This window comes from Balaenoptera ricei, chromosome 1, assembly GCF_028023285.1.
Source record: "Balaenoptera ricei isolate mBalRic1 chromosome 1, mBalRic1.hap2, whole genome shotgun sequence".
NCBI lineage: Eukaryota > Metazoa > Chordata > Mammalia > Artiodactyla > Balaenopteridae > Balaenoptera > Balaenoptera ricei.
In genome coordinates this window covers 170,691,191-170,712,111 of record NC_082639.1, presented here as the reverse complement: position 1 = coordinate 170,712,111, position 20,921 = coordinate 170,691,191, and the positions used below count along the sequence as shown (strand labels likewise).

The 20,921-nt window shown below is 39.7% G+C and overlaps 1 protein-coding gene across 1 annotated transcript in view; it reads right to left on the bottom strand.

Moving 5' to 3' along the window:
• The window catches only part of LOC132373035 (homeodomain-interacting protein kinase 3-like), a 189,068-nt gene extending 169,621 nt beyond the window's left edge, over nucleotides 1–19,447 (bottom strand). The window contains 3 exon segments of the mRNA XM_059935434.1: nucleotides 17,546–18,388; nucleotides 18,758–19,029; nucleotides 19,346–19,447. Coding sequence (XP_059791417.1) covers nucleotides 17,546–18,388; nucleotides 18,758–19,029; nucleotides 19,346–19,447 — 1,217 coding nt within the window.
• Nucleotides 19,448–20,921: the final 1,474 nt, after the last annotated feature.

Here is a 20,921-nt window from a genome sequence, read left to right as displayed (position 1 = left end):
GGGAGTGGTGCCTGTGTTTTGGTGGATGAGGCTGGATCTTGTCTTTCTGGTGGGCAGTTCCGCATCCGGTGGTGTGTTTTGGGGTGTCTGTGACCTTATTCTGATTTTAGGCAGCCTCTGTGCTAATGTGTTGGGTTGTGGTCCTGTCTTGCTAGTTGTTTGGCATAGGGTGTCCATTACTGTAGCTTGCTGGTCGTTGAGTGGAGCTGCGTCTTGGCGCTGAGATGGAGATCTCTGGGAGATTTTCACCATTTGATATTACGTGGAGCTGGAAGGTCTCTGGTGGACCAATGTCCTGAACTCAGCTCTCCCACCTCAGAGGCACAGGCCTGACACCCGGCCGGAGCACCAAGACCCTGTCATCCACATGGCTCAGAATAAAAGGGAGAAAAAAAGAAAGAAAGAAAGAAAAAATAAAATAAAGTTATTAAAATAAAAAATAATTATTGAAAATAAAAAAATTTTTAAGTAATAATAAAAAAAAGAAAGAAAGATAGAAAGAAGAGAGCAACCAAACCAAAAAGCAAATCCACCAATGATAACAAGCGCTAAAAACTATACAAAAAAACCCAAAAAAACCAAAAAATAACGGACAGACAGACCCCTAGGACAAATGGTAAAAGCAAAGCTATACAGAAAAAATCACACACAGAAGCATACACATACACACTCACAAAAGAGAAAAAGGAAAAAATATATATATATCGTTGCTCCCAAAGTCCACCTCCTCAATTTGGGATGATTCATTGTCTATTCAGGTATTCCACAGATGCAGGTACATCAAGTTGATTGTGGAGATTTAGCTCCTGAGGCTGCTGGCAGAGATTTCCCTTTCTCTTCTTTGTTCGCACAGCTCCTGGGTTTCAGCTTTGGATTTGGCCCCGCCTCTGCGTGTAGGTTGCCCTCAGGCGTCCATTCTTCGCTCAGACAGGACGGGGTTAAAGGCGCAGCTGATTGGGGGCTCTGGCTCCCTCAGGCAAGGGGGAGGGAGGGATGTGGAATGCAGGATGAGCCTGAGGCCGCAGAGGCCAGCATGACATTGCAACAGCCTGAGGCGCGCCGTGTGTTCTCCCGGGTAAGTTGTCCCTGGATCTTGGGACCCTGTCAGTGGCGAGCTGCACCGGCTCCCCGGAGGGGGTGTGTGGATAGTGACCTGTGCTTGCACACAGGCTTCTTGGTGGCTGCAGCAGCAGCCTTAGCATTTCATGCCCGTCTCTGGTGTCCATGCTGATAGACACGGCTCACGCCCATCTCTGGAACTCGTTTAGGCGGCACTGTGAATCCCCTCTCCTCGCACACCGCCAAACAAAGAGGCAAGAAAAAGTCTCTTGCCTCTTCGGCAGTTCCAGACCTTTTCGGGCTGTGGTGCACTAGCCCCCTTCAGGCTGTGTTCACGCAGCCAACCCCCGTCCTCTCCCTGGGATCCGACCTCCGAAGCCCGAGCCTCAGCTCCCAGCCCCGCCCGCCCCGGCGGGTGAGCAGACAAGCCTCTCGGGCTGGTGAGTGCTGCTCGGCACTGATCCTCTGTGAGGGAATCTCTCCGCTTTGCCCTCTGCACCCCCGTTGCTGCACTCTTCTCCTTGGCTCAGAAGCTTCCCCCCTCTGCCACCCGCAGTCTCCCCCCACAAAGGGGCTTCCTAGTGTGTGGAAACCTTTCCTCCTTCACAGCTCCCTCCCACTGGTGCAGGTCCCATCCCTATTCTTTTGTCTCTGTTTTTTCTTTTTTCTTTTGCCTTACCCAGGTACGTGGGGGAATTTCTTGCCTTTTGGGAAGTCTGAGGTCTTCTGCCAGCGTTCAGTAGGTGTTCTGTAGGAGTTGTTCCACACGTAGATGTATTATGTATTATTGATGTATTTGTGGGGAGGAAGGTGATCTCCTCTTCTTACTCTTCCACCATCTTGAAGCTCCCCAACTTGACCATTTAGAGTTGCTGTGAGGCTTACAGGAATCAGTGAATATAAAGCATTTGAAACAATCCAGGAACATAGTAATAAACATTAATTATTAATAGTATACAAATCACCTGGGAGCTTGTTAGAAGTGTTGATTCTGGGGCCCTTTACCAGGGATCCAGATTCATTAATTCGGGTAGGGACCAGGAAACTGTGTTTTTAACAAATACTCCCAGGTGTCTGATGAAGTTGTTTTGAAGACTATACTGTGAAACACTTGGTGTAAAGGAACACCATGCTTCCATGTGTAGGAAATTTGCTCTAATTAGATGAGAATGAAGTTAGAAGGTTGGGGGAGGCAATTAATCACAGAATATTATAAACCAATTCTAACATCCTGTGATTAAGAAACGGAAGTTATTTTAGAGATACAGTACACTCCTCTCCTCCCACCCCAGCCATTCCCCTTTATAGGTAGGGAAACTGAGGTCTAGAGCAGTGGCAGGACCAGAGTCACACAGCTGTTAGCAGCAGACTTGAACTACAATCATTGTCTCTCAACTCCAAACCTCATGCTCTTTCCACTCCATAGGACTGATTCAGAGTAAGGTCAATGTCACAGGAGTCCTACTTTCTTCTGTCAGATCCAGAAAATAGTTAAGCAGATTCTAAATTGGGCTAGAATATTAAATCCAAATAGCCTATGTGGAAATAAATGAAGACGAACCAAATGAGAACAGGCAAGGGCTACACATTCAGAGCTTACTGTAGCAAGGCAGTCAGCCACCATCACTTGTGTTTTGGCAGAGAGTCAAAGGTAGACAGAGGAGTGATAAAACTTTATAGTGGAAAAGGGAAGGCTTCAGGTATGCCTTGATTGGAGGCTGTTAGCATGGGGAAGTGGTAGGAGGGTTAGAAGGACTAACTAGAAGGGGGGTATCCTATATGATTGCTTAGAGATGTCTCTGGCTGGTCTTAAATTGGAGATGGAGACAAAAATTAAAGGAGCTGTCAATCATTAACCAACTCCTGGTCATGTTGGGCCAATTGTTACAGGGGCTATTGTTTGGCTTCTTAGAGAACTTTGCTTCTTAGAGATAGTGGTCTGACTTCTTACAGGTCTGACTTGTAGATGGTAGGCTGGCTTCCTGGGCTGGTCAATGTAGATAATGGGTTGGCTTCCTGGGCTCGTTGCTGCAGATTGTGGTCAGAATTCTGTTTTTATATGTGGTCTGGCCATTGTCCATTTGTATACTGTCTTTCACCTGTTTCAATCCATGTACTGTCTCCATTCCCTCAGAACCCACATTTTCTCTCATGAACTACAACTTCTGATTTACATATTTTGGGAATTTAGGGAAGGGTGTTGCTTTTGTTATTCACAGTGCAATATATATTGTAAATGGGTAGGCAAAGATTAAATGACAAAAATCTAGCCATTCTGAGAAGGTTCAGCCTCTGAGAACTGCTGCTTGCTATTCTCATGAGAACAGCTTTTCTTTGAACTATTATTACTTTATTATTAATTATGCATTTTAAAAATACCTACATGGGATAAAGAACTACTGCAATAGGGGCTGTGACAGTATAAATATGTATGCCCATCAGTGGGCATATGTATGTGAAACACCTAGATAAAAATGGTGATGAGTGGATTGCCCTAAGTTTTAAGTAAATTGGAAATTATGAAAAATTGTTCCAATGAAAAGAAGTCTATCTGAAAGAAACATCCTCTGAAACCAAGAAATGGTTAATTATCCAGAAAAAGCTCATCTGCTCTAATTTTTATCAAAAGATGATGTATTCCCTAGGCCTCAGGGAAGTGCAAAACAAAATCACACTGAAATACCACTTTATACCCACTAGGATGGCTAAAATAAAAAAGAGATAATAAGTGTTGGAGGCAATGTAGAGAGATTGGAACCTTCATATACTGTTGGTGGGAATGTAAAATGGTACCGCTACTTTCGAAAAGAGTTTAGCATTTCCTAAGAAAGTTAAACATAGAGTTACTATCTGACCCAGAAATTCCACTCTTAGATATATACTCAAGAGAAATGAAAACATAATTCATATAATAACTTGCATATGAATATTCATAGAAATATTATTTGTAATAGCCAAAAAGTGGAAACAACCCAATGCTCATCAACAGATAAACAGACAAAATATGATATATTCATATGGTATGTTATGTAATTCAGGCATGAAAAGGGATGAAGTACTAGTGCTACAACATGGATGAACCTTGAAAACATTATCCTAAGTGAAAGAAGTCATTTATTGGAGACCACATATTGTTGATTCCATTGATATAAAATGTCCAGAACAGGCAAATCTATAGAGAGAGAAAGTATGATTTCTGTCTGGTAAATTTAACTAAGCAGGTGAAAGACCTGTACACTGAAAACTGTAAGACATTGAGGAAAGAAATGAAAGAAGACAAAGATAAATCTCATGGATTGGAAGAATTAATATTAAAATGTCTATACTACCCAAAGCAATATACAGATGCAATATCATTCCTATCAAAATACCAATGGTATTTTTCACACAACTAGAACAAATGATATTAAAATTTGTGTGGAACTACAAAAAAACCCCTGAATAGCCAAAGCAGTCTTAAGAAAGAACAAAGCTGGAGGCATCATCCTTCCTAATTTCAAAGTATACTACCAAGCTATAGTAATCAAAATTATATGGTACTGGCACAAAAACAGACAGATAGATCAATGGAACAGAAGAGAGAGCCCAAAAATGAACCCACACTTATATGGTCAATTAATCTACAACAAAGGAGGCAAAAATATACAATAGGAAAAAGTTTCTTCAATAAATTGTGTTGAGAAAACTGGACAGTTACATGCAAAAGCCACTATTTTACACAATGTACAAAAATAAAATAGATTAAAGACTTGAATATAAGACCTGAAGCCATAAAACTCCTAGAAGAAATCATAGGCATTCAGCTCTTTGACATTGATCTTAGCAATTTTTTTTTTTTTTTGTATCTGTTTTTCCAGGCAAGGGCAAAAAAACCAAAAATAAACAAATAGACTACATGAAAGTAGGGGTGAATCTTAATTAGTCTTTCAATCATGGTATTTCTGTTCCTTTACCAGTGACTGATGTAGAAATAGGTGTGTGACACAATCCAGCCAGTGATATGTGAGGGGAAATCTGCTAAGGGGATACTGGGAAGATTTTTCTCTCATTTAAAAAAGAACACAAAGAAAGAATACCCTCTCCTCTAAGGACATTGTTATGCACGGATGGGAATCCTGCAAAAGCTGCAACCTTCTTAGGAGCCTGAGAAGAGCTGGGCTAAGAGGACAGCAGGGCAGAAGGATGACATTGGTAACATTGTTGAGCCTCTGAATCAATCAGCCCACCCTGGAACTGCCAGTCTTGGGCTTTGTTGTTACATGAGGGAACACACCTCCCTTATTGTTTAAGCCAATTCTTAGACTTTAATATGCATTCCAACCACCCGGAGGTCTTGTTAAGTACAGGTTCTGATTTTGTCACCCAGAGAGCATGCTTTTTTAGGAAGCCCCTGAGTGACACTGGTGATGCTGGTCCATAAATCTCAGTTGCAGTAACAAAGATTGAATGCACACACAGTTGGACATTCTGCTACTTTCTGAAAACTTAGGGTGAAAGAAAGGCAGTGTGCTTTTGGTTGTGGAAGTAATTTGAAACTGAATATGAGAAAAGAGACAAAAAAGAAAGCAGACTTTGTCTCTGTGACTGGATCTATGAACTCTGAGAAACCAGACTTGTTCTAGTGACTAAATCAGCAGAAGACTACTGAGAAAGAGAAGAAGCATGCAGACAGATGCACAAACAAGATAAAGGGAGAGAATACTACCTGGGGGCTGAAATTTTCTGGTTTCCAGTTCCATTCCTTCCTGAAGCCCACCTACATTTCTACCCTTAGAAAAACATTTTTGCTTAAAGTATGTCAAGTTGATTTCTGTAACTTGCCACCAAATAATCTTATTTGTTAACCAATAGGATTATGTGACTATGTTTTTGGTTCTTGAATTGGAAGCTTTCCTTGACAGCAGGTAGCATTTGCTTTTACATGCCCCATAGCATGGAGTATATGCTCTAGGACTTTACATTCATATATATACATTTAGATATATTAATATTTGTATGTATATAAATATGATATATGTTTATACACATTATATATGTGTGCATATATAAGTATAAAGTCCTAGAGTCTACATATAAATTTATCTATATACACATTATATGTATGAATTATAAATATTCATTTATTTATTTATTCCCCAGCACCAAATATGGTACTTGATACCTAGGAATAAACCTACCTAAGGAGACAAAAGACCTGTATGCAGAAAACTATAAGACACTGATGAAAGAAATTAAAGATGATACAAACAGATGGACAGATATACCATGTTCTTGGATTGGAAGAATCAACAATGTGAAGATGACTATACTACCCAAAGCAATCTACAGATTCAGCGCAATCTCTATCAAACTACCAATGGCATTTTTCACAGAACTAGAACAAAAAATTTCACTATTTGTATGGAAACACAAAAGACCCTGAATAGCCAAAGCAATCTTGAGAAAGAAAAACGGAGCTGGAGGAATCAGGCTCCCAGACTTCAGACTATACTACAAAGCAGTAATCAAGACAATATGGTACTGGCACAAAAACAGACATATAGATCAATGGAACAGGATACAAAGCCCAGAGATAAACCCACACACATATGGTCACCTTATTTTTGATAAAGGAGGCAAGAATATACAATGGAGAAAAGACAGCCTCTTCAATAAGTGGTGCTGGGAAAACTGGACAGCTACATGTAAAAGAATGAAATTAGAACACTCCCTAACACCATATGCAAAAATAAACTCAAAATGGATTAAAGAGCTAAATGTAAGGCCAGACACTATCAAATTCTTCAAGGAAAACATAAGCAGAATACTCTTTGACACATATCACAGCAAGATCCCTTTTGACCCACCTCCTAGAGAAATGGAAATAAAAACAAAAATAAACAAATGGGACCTAATGAAACTTAAAAGCTTTTGCACAGCAAAGGAAACCATAAACAAGACAAAAAGACAGCCCTCAGAATGGGAGAAAATATTTGCAAACGAAGCAACTGACAAAGGATTAATCTCCAAAATTTACAAGCAGCTCATGCAGCTCAATATCAAAAATCAAACAACCTAATCCAAAAATGGGCAGAAGACCTAAATAGACATTTCTCCAAAGAAGATATACAGATTGCCAACAAACACATGAAAGAATGCTCAACATCATTAATCATTAGAGAAATGCAAAGCAAAACTACAATGAGATATCATCTCACACCATTCAGAATGACCATCATCAAAAAATCTACAAACAATAAATGCTGGAGAGGGTGTGGAGAAAAGGGAACCCTCTTGCACTGTTGGTGGGAATGTAAATTGATACAGCCACTGCAGAGAAAACTTTAGAGATTCCTTAAAAAAGTAAAAATAGAACTACCATACGACCCAGCAATCCCACTACTGGGCATATACCCTGAGAAAACCATAATTCAAAAAGAGTCATGTACCACAATGTTCATTGCAGCTCTATTTACAATAGCCAGGACATGGAAGCAACCTAAGTGTCCATCATCAGGTGAATGGATAAAGAAGATGTGGCACATATATACAATGGAATACTACTCAGCCATAAAAAGAAATGAAATGGAGGTATTTGTAGTGAGGTGGATGGACCTAGAGTCTGACATACAGAGTGAAGTAAGTCAGAAAGAGAAAAACAAATACCATATGCTAACACGCATATATGGAATCTAAAAAAAAAAAAAAGGTCTGAAAAACCTAGGGCCTGGACAGGAATAAAGACGCATATGTAGAGAATGGACTTGAGGACATGGGGAGAGGAAAGGGTAAGCTGGGACAAAGTGAGAGAGTGGTATGGACATATATACACTACTAAATGTAAAATAGATAGCTAGTGGGAAGCAGCCACATAGCACAGTGAGATCAGCTAGGTGCTCTGTGACCACCTAGAGGGGTGGGATAGGGAGGACGGGAAGGAGACACAAGAGGGAGGAGAAATGGGGATATATGTATATGTATAGCTGATTCACTTTGTTATAAAGCAGAAACCAGCACACCATTGTAAAGCAATTATACTCCAATAAAGATATTTAAAAAGACAACAAAAAAGAGGTATTTGATAGATAACAGATGGTCAAAAAATTCTGACTTAGTGAATTAAAAGATGGACACACACACTAGAAACTTACAGGAAATATATATATAGTCCAACCAATTCTTATTCCATGGAAGTCTCCCTCATATACTTTGCTTTCACCAAATCTGTTAATACTGAGCTCCCTGTGTGTATGGCTATGATAATGATGAAGTAAGATGTATGTTCCTCTTAAAGCTCTAAATTTTATCTAATGTTTGTTTATCAGAAGGGTTGTTCACCAGCCAAATGAAATGGTGCTACAATATGTCACCTGTTTTTATACCTCTTTTATCCAGATATAATTCACATACTACACAATTCACCCAATTAAAATGTACAATTGAATAGTGTTTAGTATATTCACTGAGTTGTGCAACCATCACCACAGTCAATATTAGAATATTTTCATCACACCAAAAAGAAACCCCATACTCTTTAATAGCTTTCTATGGCTGGAGGCCTGGGGAGAAATGAGGAGTGACTGCTAAAAAGTAAGTGTTTTCTAAATTAACTAACTAACTATACTTAATTCATTTATTAGTTCTAATAGTGTTTTGTGGAGTTTGGTAGCATGTTGTTTATTCTCCACATGTTTGTATTTTTTCCAGTTTTCTTCTTATAGTTGATTTAGATTTATACTATTGTGGTCAGAAAAGATGCTGGATATGATTTCAATCTTCCTAAATTTATTGAGGCTTGCTTTGTGACCCATCATGTGATCTATCCTGGAGAATGTTCCATGTGCATTTGAAAAGAATGTGCATTCTGCTGTTTTTGGATGAAATGTTCTCTATAAATCTATTACTTTCATCTGGTCCAATATGTCATTTAAGGCCAGTGTTTCCATACTGATTTTCTTTCTTGATGATATATTTGTTGCAGTAAGTGGGGTATTAAGGTCCCCTAATACTATTGTATTACTGTCAATTTATCCCTTTACATCTGTTAATATTTGCTTATATATTTAGGTGCTCCTATATTGGGCACATAAATATTTACAAGCATTATATCTTTGCATTGAATTGATCCCTTTATCATTATACAATGGCCTTCTTTGTCTCTTGTTACAGGCTTTGTTTTGACGTCTATTTTGTCCTGTATAAGTACTGCTATCTCAGCTTTCTTTTCATTTCCATTTTCATGGAATATATCTTTTTTCATCCTTTCACTTTCAGTCTCTGTATGTTTTTAGATCTGAAGGGAGTCTTTTGTAGGCAACATTTAGATGGTTCTTGTTTTTATCCATTCAGCCACCCTTGACTTTTGATTGGAGAATTTAGTCCATTTATACTTAATTATTGATAGATATGTACTTATTGCTATTTTGTGAATTGTTTTCAAGTTTTTTTTGCAGTTATTCTCTGTTCCTTTCTTCTTCTCTCACTCTCTTCTTTTGTGATCTGATGTTTTTCTTTAGTATTATGTTTGGATTCCTTTATTGTTATTTTTTGTACACCTATTAAAGGTTTTGGTTTGTGATTACCATGAGGTTCATGTGTAACAACTTATGCATGTCTATTTCATTTGATGGTCACTTAAGTTCAAACTCATTCTAAAAACACATTTTTACTCCCTCACTAACTTTCATGTTTTTGATATCATATTTTATATCTTTTTGTGTATCCCTTAACTAATTTTTATAGTTTTTTAGTTTATTTTATTACTTTGTCTTTTAACCTTCATGATAGCTTTGTAAGTGGCTGATCGACTACCTTTATTGTGTTTGCTTTTATCAGTGAGATTTTTCCTTTAATGTGTTTTCTTATTTCTAGTTATGGCCTTTTCTTTTCCTCTAAAAGAAGTCCCTTTAACATTTCTCATAAGGCCACGTTAGCAGTGATAAAGTCCTTTAGCTTTTGCTCATCTGGGAAACTCTTTATCTCTCCTCAAATGTGAGTGATAACCTTACTGGGCAGAGTCATATTGGATGTAATTTTTTTCCTTTCAGCATTTTGATATGTCATGCCACTCCTTTCTGGTCTATAAAGTTTCTGCTGAAAAATCAACTGATAATCTTATGAGAGTTCTGTTGTATGTAACTGGTTGTTTTCGTCTTGCTGCCTTTAAGAGTCTCTCTTTATCTTTAACTTTTGACATTCTAATTATAATGTGCCTTTGTATGGGTCTCTTTGAGCTCATCTTGTTTGGGACTCTGTGCTTCCTAGACTTGGATGTCTGTTTTCTTTGCCAGGTTAGAATAGTTTTCAACCATTATTTCTTCAAATACATTGTCTGTCTCTTTCTCTCTCTCTCCTCCTTCTGAGACCCCTATAATGCAAATATTATTCTGCTTGATGTTGTCCAAAAGATCCCTTGTATTATCCTCATTTTGTTAAAATCTTTTTTTTTTTTTTTTGTCTTCCAATTGGGTGATTTCTACTACCTTGTCTTCCAGATCACTGAGCTGTTCTTCTGCATCACCTAATCTTCTGTTGATTCCATCTAGTGTATTTTTCATTTCAGTTCTTGTATTCTTCAGCTCTGATTGGTTCTTTTTATATTTTCTGTGTCTTTTTGAAGTTCTCACTATGTTTATCCATTCCTCTCTTCATTTTGCCCAAATTCTTTGTGCTTGTTTCTGTGTATTAGGTAGATCAGTTACAGATCCTGATCTTGAAGGAGTGGCCTTATGTAGAAGGTTTCCTGTGGGGCTCAGAAGAGTAATCTCTTCTGGTCACCAGAGCCAGGTGATCCATGGGCATCCCCTGTGGGCTGCATGTACCTTCTTATTGTGATAGTACCACAGCACCTGCAGGTACACTGGTGGAGGAGGCTGGCCCCAGTGTGACTGGCTATAGGGCCCAACTGTGCGCTGGTGATCAGGTCTGAGATCCTGGGACCACTTTGGGAGGGCAGTGCTGGTCCAGGCTGAAGCTACCTGTTGTATGTGGTGGCTTGGGACCTGCCTTGGAGGGGCATCACCAAGTCAGCCACTTTTGGGGGTACCAGTTGAGGTGGGTAGTTTGCATGGGGTGGGTCTGCAGGGGAATACTGAGGTGGGGTGAGCAGTGCTAGCAAGGTAGATGGCAAATGTTAGAAGTGGTGCCTGCCTTCACTAGGCCAGCTAGGTAGAGGGAGAATAAAAATAAAAGGGTGCCCACTAGTGCTTTGAGAAAGTTCCAACAGATCCTGGCCCCTAAGCACTTGCCCTAAAATTAGTCAGTGAATCTCTTTCACATATGGCCCAAGTGCTTTTCAAGTTGCTGTCTCTGCAATAGGAGTTTAAGCAAGTGAGTTTTGTGTGAGCCCTTTAAGAGCAAAGTCTTGGTTTCCTATAGCCCTCCAGCTTTCCCAGACATAAGCCCTGCTGGTTTTCAAAGCCAGAAGTTATGAGAGCTCACCTTCCTGGTGCAGGTCTTGCACCATAGGGCTGGGGTGCCTGTTGTGGGGCTTGAACCCCTCATTCCTTAAGGAGGACCTCTGAGTTTGTGATCCCCTCCTGCTTGTGGGACACTGTACAGAGATATGTATTCTGACTAGACCACATCTCTGGCTCTCCTACCCATCTTGATGTAGTTTTTTCTTTATAACTGTAGTTGTAGGAAAGCTGTTCTGCTGGTCTTCAGGTCATTCTCAGAGAGTCGTTCTATATGTACTTGTAGTTTGGTGTGTCCATGGAGGAGGTAAACTCAGGGTCTTCCTACTCTGCCATCTTGATCCCACCTTCACTTGAGCATTCTTTTGCAAAAACTGTGGGAATTTGATACAACATAGGGGAAGTTCAGACGTGGAAAGTGCTCATAATTTAGGGATAAACTGAAAAAAAATATGTTAAAATAGACCTATGAATATAAACACAGGGATCCTTTCTTAAGTGTATTTGCTTTATTTAATTCAATCTTAATGGAGTGGTCAAGGAGAATACAGTGTATTAATTTTTTCCCACAGAGCTGGAGAGTTTAACATGAGGTGTTTTTGTAATAAACCTTTATAGGTTTATAGGTTTGTGTAACCTATAAACTTATTTATAGGTTTGTTGGCTGCGTCTGTTGGTGGGCTTGATACCATCATCTTACTTTATCAAAAATTTTATTTATGACCTCTTTCCCATCCCCCAATTCACTCAGTGCATTTGCTTTAATCCTTGCTGAGCTTGAACTCAGACATTAGCCTCTGAAGTGCGTGATGTGATCTTTTGGGTGGCATCTATGTGGTCACTCTTCTTTCCTACGCCTGGGCAGCCGTAGTTCAGATTCGGTCTAAGAATTTTTCTCCAAGTGTGCTGGGGTTACCACTTCCAGTCTGTCAGTACTGGCACAAAACATGAAATTGCTTGCCCTTCCTGCCCTGGGGGCTCTCATATGTTTACTTTTCTGCTGATCCAGACTCAGAGTGAATAAAATGTGGCAAAATATGCCTTTGGCATATGGATTATTTTGAGCTGATTATTTTGAGGAAGATCAGCCACAGGAGGTGCTCTGAACATAGAGTAGAGGTTACCCTTTTGTAAGGAAATTTACATTTATAAAAGAAATCTCAGTTTGTAAGCGTGTCTCTCTCTCTTTACCAGGAAGAGAAGGATCACAAGAAACACTCATCCGTGGAGAAGGCACTGACTTAAATCTGCATAACTAACCTTACTCTTGTTTACCGTGTTTTTCCTGGTCACCTCCCCATAACTGGTTTCCTCCACACCTTTTATTTCTTCAATTTAGCTAAAGAGGATTGTATTTAAGTCTGAATTCTAAGCCACCTCTTTGAGAGTTTCCCCTGGTATACATGTTAATAACTTCCGTTTGTTTTTCTCTTGTTAATCTGTCTTTTGTTACACGAGCCCCAGCCCCTTAGAAGGGTAAAAGGAACATTATTTTTTTCCTCGCCTACATAAGAATCTTCATCCTTCTCTACTTTCCCTTTCTCTTTCAGGGCTGCAGGATAGCCCACAATTCAGACTCCCTAACTTCTAATGTACTCGAGACTCTGCTTAGAGATTGTCTGATTTATTTCCTAGCATTCCCTAATCGCTAATCCATAACATTTCTCTATATTCCATGACAACATCTGTGAGTCCTTTCCTTGTACTTTGTAAAAAAAGTTCCTTCTATGTGTATAATATTATGTCCTATATTAATTTTTTGGTCTGCCTATCATTTCTCATTTGTAAAGACTTTGAAGATAAGGAATTGGTCTTACTCGTTGTCATTTGTGTCACAGTCCCTAAGAAATGCAAAGAACTCTCAGCACATAAATGGCTCTATAACCCTGCACTAAGAGACTTGACCAAACTTTAATGTGGTTTCTAGCAGCCTAAGGTCAATGTCCCTGGGAAAACACAGCCCCATTTTGAGTCCCAATCTGGAAAGGCTCAGAGCTGCCAAAAGAATTTACTGTTTGTTCTGCTTAACACATGAAAATAGGCCCCTTACCTCCCTTACTCAGAGCATTTACTAAAAAGGGCTTACAATTGTGAATCCTTTCTTTGTCCCTTTGAAATGTATGTGTATCTTCTACAACTCAGGAATGTCTTTCTCAGGCACCTGAAAACCATCAGGAAGGATAGAGTCTCTGTCTTCTGTCTCTGTAGGAGTATAGAATCCTAACTGATAATTGTCTGCTAGTAGACACAGCTGGCCTCATCACAATTACACTGAGGTAGTCTCTGTAATATTTCACTTCTTTGACTCTACCTGATCCCCCACTCACTCTCCCTCCTTACTCCTTCATTCTCCCTTTAAAACTCCCAGTTATTTCTGCACATATTGGAATAGAGCTCAGTTCTTTCCCCTAGTGAAAGTGGTTACTGAATAGAATCTGTTTTCACCACCTTAACTAATGTCTTGTTTTGTTTGCCTTTGACACCCTAGCATAGGCTGTGTTTGATAAATATTTGACAGCTTATTGTGGAATGTGAGGATATGTTGGCAAGGCCAGTTTGGAGTATCAGTGTGTAAGGGTCTGTTCATCATGCATGCATTCATTCACTTGTTCATGTATGTGTTTATTAATCATATCCCAGGTGCTGCAGTGTGCCGCATGTTTACAGAAGCTTCACAAAGGGCTTGAAGACAAAAGACTCCTAGAAACAAATTGTCCCACCAAAGCACTTTGTTCAATATTGTTGTGTATGGAGGGGTTGATGGAAATTGGGCAGGTTGACTGATTAAATTGCAAGGGTGTTTTATGGCATTAGAAAATTTAATATATTCTTTAAAGTTCAATGAAAGATTGTAAAAATCTCATTTTTAAAAATGATTTCATGAAATAGATACCAAGTGAGGAGAGTTTTTTTTTTTTTTTTTTGCACATGCTTTCTAGTTTTACAGTTTCACAAGATTTTTTTTTTTTTTTTTGGTTGGTTTAGTATCTGCTGTTTAATGTTGTGTTGAAAATAGACTCGAGAGAACCCCATTTTAACCTTGCAGAATGAGTTGCAGGTATTCTCCTTATTTGCTTGCCCAAATATCAAGTTTCAAGAATTCCAGCCTTGTAATTATATGCCAATACTACACAAGGTGCTGATTATCTGCATTTGATTCACTAATTATATTGTCTCTCCTCCTTCCTCACCTAAAGGTTACATTTACATAAAAGATATTCAAGGATAACACTTTATCATCAAAGCAGCTTGTGCCCTTGGCATTTAAACTACAAGCTGTAATAAAGAAGGACTAATCTGAGAGACATCTCAGTGATGCTGGATACAGGCTTTTGACACTGTCATAAAATCATCTTCATTATGTAGCTGTAAAATTCTAATGTCTCAATTACCACATATTACAAACCTCCACTCACACCCTTTCTTTCCACCCTGTCTTCTGTAATCCCCCTCCCTAAGGGCAAGAGTTGGAAGAATTACACCAAACTTTTGTGCAGTTCCCAAACTGAACTGTGCATTAGAATCACCTGAGAGATTTACACACACACACATGCGTACACCCACACACACTCACAGAGAGATGAATTTTGTAATTCAAAGTAGGGGCCTAGAAATTTGGATTTTTAAAGCTTCCCAGGTTTTGTTTTTAATGCAAGCCAGGATTGGAAAACAATGGCCTACTTAACAGTGATGCAAGTTATGCAGCAACTGTACCAAAGGAGGGGTTTTATAATCATACACAAATAGTATTCCAGAATCTAAGGACTCCTGAAAAGATAAGGTAGCGCTTTTTTTTTCAGTTGGATTTATGCCACAAATTGTTCTAAAGCACCAGGAGATAGAAATACAGTGTAAAAGAAAGACACCATTTCCTAGGTAAAAGGAACAGCCAACCTTTTAACAAGATTTTATGTTTGATCTTACATTTTTCTCAGGGGTACATCATTGCATAGTTTACCACTATAGGTAACTCGGGTCGATCCTACTAGAGACCATCTAAAGAGCCATGTAGATGCACCTCAGGAGTGTCCCATCAAAGGACCAGAAATTTGGAGTATTTATCCACTGGGAGCAATTCCAGGCTGACTGAGGGATGCCCCTGAAGGCATTAAATCTCAGTCCTTGGGGGATGCCTTATCCTGAACCAGGCAAGCTACCGTGTTGCCTGAGGAAGCCTCCACAGAGAAGCAGAGGTGTGGGCTGAGGGAATATGGAGCATAGCATCCAACATCTGTGACAGTATTGAAAGCCTAACTTTTTAAATTGATGTATAGCTGATGTACACTATTATGTTAGCGTCAGGTGGACAACATAGTGATTCAACATTTAAGTACATTAAGGATGGTCACCATGATAAGTCTAGTAACTATTTGTCACCATACAAAATCACTAGAGTATTATTGACAATATTCCTTATGCTTTATATTTAATCTCTGTAACATATTTATTTTATACCTTGAAGTTTATACCTCTTAATCTCCTTCACCTATTCACTCAACCCCCCAAACCCCTCCCATCTGGCAACCAGTTTGATCTCTGTTTATAAATCTGTATCTGTTCTGTTTTGTTTGTTTAGTTTTTTAGATTCCACATATACGTGAAATCATATGGTATTCATCTTTCTCTGTAGGACGTATTTCTTTTTTTTTAATGATTAGCCGTTTATATGGCATTACATTTATTACATATTTTAAATCTATAATCAACAGAATTAACAAACTCACCTTGTGACCAAGCTTTTACAAAATGATTTTGTCCTATGCCTGACTAGTATTACTTAGCATTTATGTACTGTTATCTTATAACTTAACATCACACCTATACAGCAAGAGGATCATATTATGGCTTTAAACCATTAATGTGGAAACATATAAAGTTAAGTAACCTCCTCACAAGTCACATGTACTAAGTAAATCAGTACTAGAGTTAGGATTAAAATTCAGAATTCTTAGTCTGCTAGTTCTACCCAAATCCTATGATATTTTTCATGTTGGTTCTTTTTCGTATTACTGAAATCATTTGTGAAATCATAGGCACTGATCTGTCATTATATAAAAGAATTAAGTAAGGGATTATCTTAGAAGAGTTTATTAGGGAGAATAAAGTATGGATTCTTCAAAATACAGGAAATGATTATATGGGAAATGCCATATTATTTGTCATTTCATTTCAGGAAGGATGAAGGGAAATAAGGAGAAAATTGGGAAGAAATGAAATTAGAAGTTACAAGTGCCTAGGCACATAGAACTGAAGGGGGTCTTAAATAACCTCTAGAGGATTTAATACTTAGAATATCTAGATTAATTCCAAAGCTGTTTCCAAATGGACAGAATTTAGTACAAGGCAAAGTAGTCGTATTCTCTTTCCTCTCCTGAAGTAGGTTATTTCCTTAGGTACTTAAAGATACCTTATCTAAAATATAGTCCCTTGGCACAGAGAGCCCAAGGACAGTCCTCTAAGCAAGATACTAATACACTTCATTCTAATAGTTTAAGATTTTTTTTCTAATTTATTTATTTTTGGCTGCGTTGGGTCTTCGTTACTGCGCAGGGGCTTTCTCTAGTTGTGGCAAGCGGGGGCTACTCTTCGTTGCGGTGCAAGGGCTTCTCATTGCAGTGGCTTCTCTTGTTGCGGAGCACAGGGTCTATGTGCGTGGGTTTCAGTAGTTCAGTCGTTGTGGCACGTGGGCTCAGTAGTGGTGGCTCACGGGCTCTAGAGCACAGGCTCAGTAGTTGTGGTGCACGGGCTTAGTTGCTCTGCAGCACGTGGGATCTTCCCAGACCAGGGCTCAAACCCGTGTCCCCTGCATTGGCAAGCGGATTCTCTTTTTTTTTAAAATAATTTTATTTATTTATTTATTTTTGGCTATGTTGGGTCTTCCTTGCTGGGCGCAGGCTTTCTCTAGTTGCGGCGAACGAGGGCTATTCTCCATTGTGGTGCGTGGGCTTCTCATTGCAGTGGCTTCTCTTGTTGCAGAGCATGGGCTCTACGTGCGTGGGTTTCAGTAGTTGTGGAACATGGGCTCAGTAGTCATGGCGCACGGGCTTAGTTGCTCTGAGTCATGTTGGATCTTCCCAGACCAGGGCTCGAACCCATGTCCCTTGTAGTGCGGAGATCGCAGATATGTTGAACAAACAGTCTTTGATACGTGACTGGCCGACCCAAAGTCTATTACTTTAACCCTGTATGTCTGTCGAACAGGATCCACCAACATACTATTCTCTGGTTTGAGGTCTGCGTGACTTAAAGCAAGACTTTTCCATTTTTTCAGCGCAGTGGCCACTTGCTGAAGAATGGGTCGAATTACTTTTAGTGGCAGAGGACTGAACTTATTTTGTTTCAGAAAGTCATACAAGTTTTGTTCCAGCATCTCAAAGACTAAACAAGTCTGGTTACGGTGCTGAAAGCATTCATAAGCTCGTACAAAGTTGTATTCATCAGCATTTTCAGTACTGAGCCTTGCTAATATGTTCACTTCTATCTAACCTTGACGTGCATAAGAAGGGTGGTCCTTCAAAATTTTGATTGCTGCAATTTCATTTGTCCCTCTTTTCCAGCATTTCACTACCTTACCAAAAGCGCCTCCACCAAGAGAATCAAGGACTACATAAGTATTTTTCATGGAGCATAAAACTTCATGCTGTACTAACTGATAGTCCCCTTCTCCAGTGGTACAATTCTGTTTTGTTCCTGTGGTAGTTGTCACAACTGTCACTGGATTTCCCATGTTGGTTTGCAACATTGCAGGAAGTATGGACGACTCATCGACAATCTGCATTGCGCTATGATTATCCAACTCCTCACTCTTGCACTTCAATCCACATCGCTGGGGGCCTTCTAGGAAATTTAACCTGCATCACCACGTCCCAGTCTGAGATGCCTCCACTTGAGTTTGCTGCTCCTGAGCTGCTATAACCTTTGTAGCACCCGCAGTGCTTTTTTTTTTTTTTAACATCTTTATTGGAGTATAATCGCTTTACAGTGGTGTGTTAGTTTCTGCTTTATAACAAAGTGAATCAGCTATACATATATCCCCATATCCCCTCCCTCTTGTGTCTCCCTCCCATCCTCCCTATCCCACCCCTCTAGGTGGTCACAAAGCACCGAGCTGATCTCCCTGTTGTTCATTGCAGCTCTATTTACAATAGCCAGGACATGGAAGCAACCTAAGTGCCCACCGACAGATGAATGGATAAAGAAGATGTGGCACATCTTCAATGGAATATATATACAATTATATACATATATACAATGGAATATTACTCAGCCATAAAAAGAAACAAAATTGAGTTATTTGTAGTGACGTAGTACTTTTTAAAACAACAGCACTTGTCTGCAATGGAAGGTTGTGTCCTCCAGGTTTCTTAGATGGTATCTTTGTCTGAAAAGCACTGCCCTTCGTGGGACGATGAGAATTTCCAACTTTTCTACCATTCACATAGGTCCGTGGATAGTTCCTTTCCTGGAATACACAACTGCTTGGCTCTACTTTGAGTTTCTTCACACTACAAAAGACACTTGACTGAGTTTGATAAATATACGGTGGGTAGACCAAGACTCGTGAGGCCGTACCTTCCTAGAGGCCTGCGCTCTCCCCTCTTACGGCGGCCGCAGCCCTGAGCGTGTCCGGGGTGGGTGCGGGGCCGTGTCGGGGACAGGAAGCCAGGCGCTGCAGCAGGCGGCACCACCCGGCCCGGGCTCAGCCTCTCAACGCGGCCGCTGCCATCTTGTCCCGGCGGCTGAGAGGAAACGGCGAAACACCCTCCCCCGACCGCTGCTGCAGCTGCTCTGGTGGCTGAGCGCCGGGCCCGTGTCCCTCATCTTCCTTCCCGGGGATTTGGGGTGGGGACAGCTTGGCTAGGCCAAGGGGTGGCCCCACTGCCGGGGCCTACGGGCGGCGCACAGTGCGGGTCCTGCGGCTCGGGCTCCTCTGGTCGCTGGCCGCCCCAGTCTTGGGCGCCTCCTCCTGTGTGACCTGTTTCATTCAGCATCATTCCCTGTAGATCCATTCATGTTATCACAAATGGCAAGATTTCCTTCTTCTAGATGGCTGAGTAATATTCCATTATATAGAGAGATACAGATTATCTGTCTCACATCTTCTTTATCCATTCATCTATTGATGAACACTTAGGTTGCTTCCATGTCTTTGCTGTTTTGAAAACTGCTGCAATAAATGTAGAGGTGCATATATCTTTTCTAATTACTGTTTTTGTTTTCTTCAGGTAAATGCCCAGAAGTGGAATTGCTGGATTGTATGGTACATCTATTCTTAATTTTTTTGAGGAATCTCTGTACCGTTTCCCATAATGGCTGTACCAATTGACTACCCCACCAACAGTGCACAAGGGTTCCCTTTTTTCCACATCCTCACCGACACTTGCTATTTCTTGTCTTTTGGATGATAGCCATTCTCATAAGTGTGAATTGATCTCTCACTGTGATTTTATTTGCATTTCCCCAATGTTTAGTGATGTTGAGTATCTTTTCATGTGTCTGTTGGAAATTTGCATGTCTTCTTTGGAAAAATGTCTATTCAGGTCCTCTGTCCATTTTTAAGTTGGATTGTTTAGGTTTTTTTTACACTGAATAATAATGAGCTTTTAATATATTTTGCATATTAACCTGTTATTGGATATAGCATTTGCAAATATCTTCTCCCAATCAGCAGGCTGCCTTTTCATTTTCTTGAAGGTTTTCTTTACTGTGCAAAGGCTTTTTAGTTTAATGTGGTCTCATTTGTTTATTTTTGCTGTTATTGCCCTTGCCTAGGAGGCAGATCCAAAAAAGTATTACAAAGGCCAACGTGAAAGAGTTTACTGCTTATATTTTCTTTTAGGACTTTTATGGTTTCAGGTCTTATGTTTAAGTCTTTAATCCATTTTGAGACTATTTGTGTATATGGTGAATTAAAGTGGTCCAGTTTCATTCTCTTGAATGGTCCAGTTTTACCAACACCACTTATTAAAGAGACTGTTCTTTTCCCATTGTACATTCTTGCCTCTTTTGTCATAGATTAATTGACTATATGTGTGTGGGTTCATTTCTAGCCTCTCTATTCTGTTCAGTGATCTGTGTGTCTGTTTTTGTACCAGTACTATACAACTTTGATTACTATAGCTTGATAGTATAGTTTGAAATCAAGAAGGGTATTAAACTAGGATTAAAGACCTAAATGTAAGACCAGATACTAAAAAATTTCTAGAGGAAAACAGGCAGAACACTGTGGCATAAATCACGGCAATGTTTTTTTTGGATTCGTCTCCTAGAGTAATGGAAATCAAACCAAAAATAAACAAAGGGACCTAATTAAACTTAAAAGCATCTGCACAATGAAGGAAACCATAAACAAAATGAAAAGACAACCTACAGACTGAGAGAAAATATTTGCAAATAATGTGACCGACAAGGGATTAATTTCCAAAATATACAAACAGCTCATATAGCTCTATATCAAAAAACAAAAAA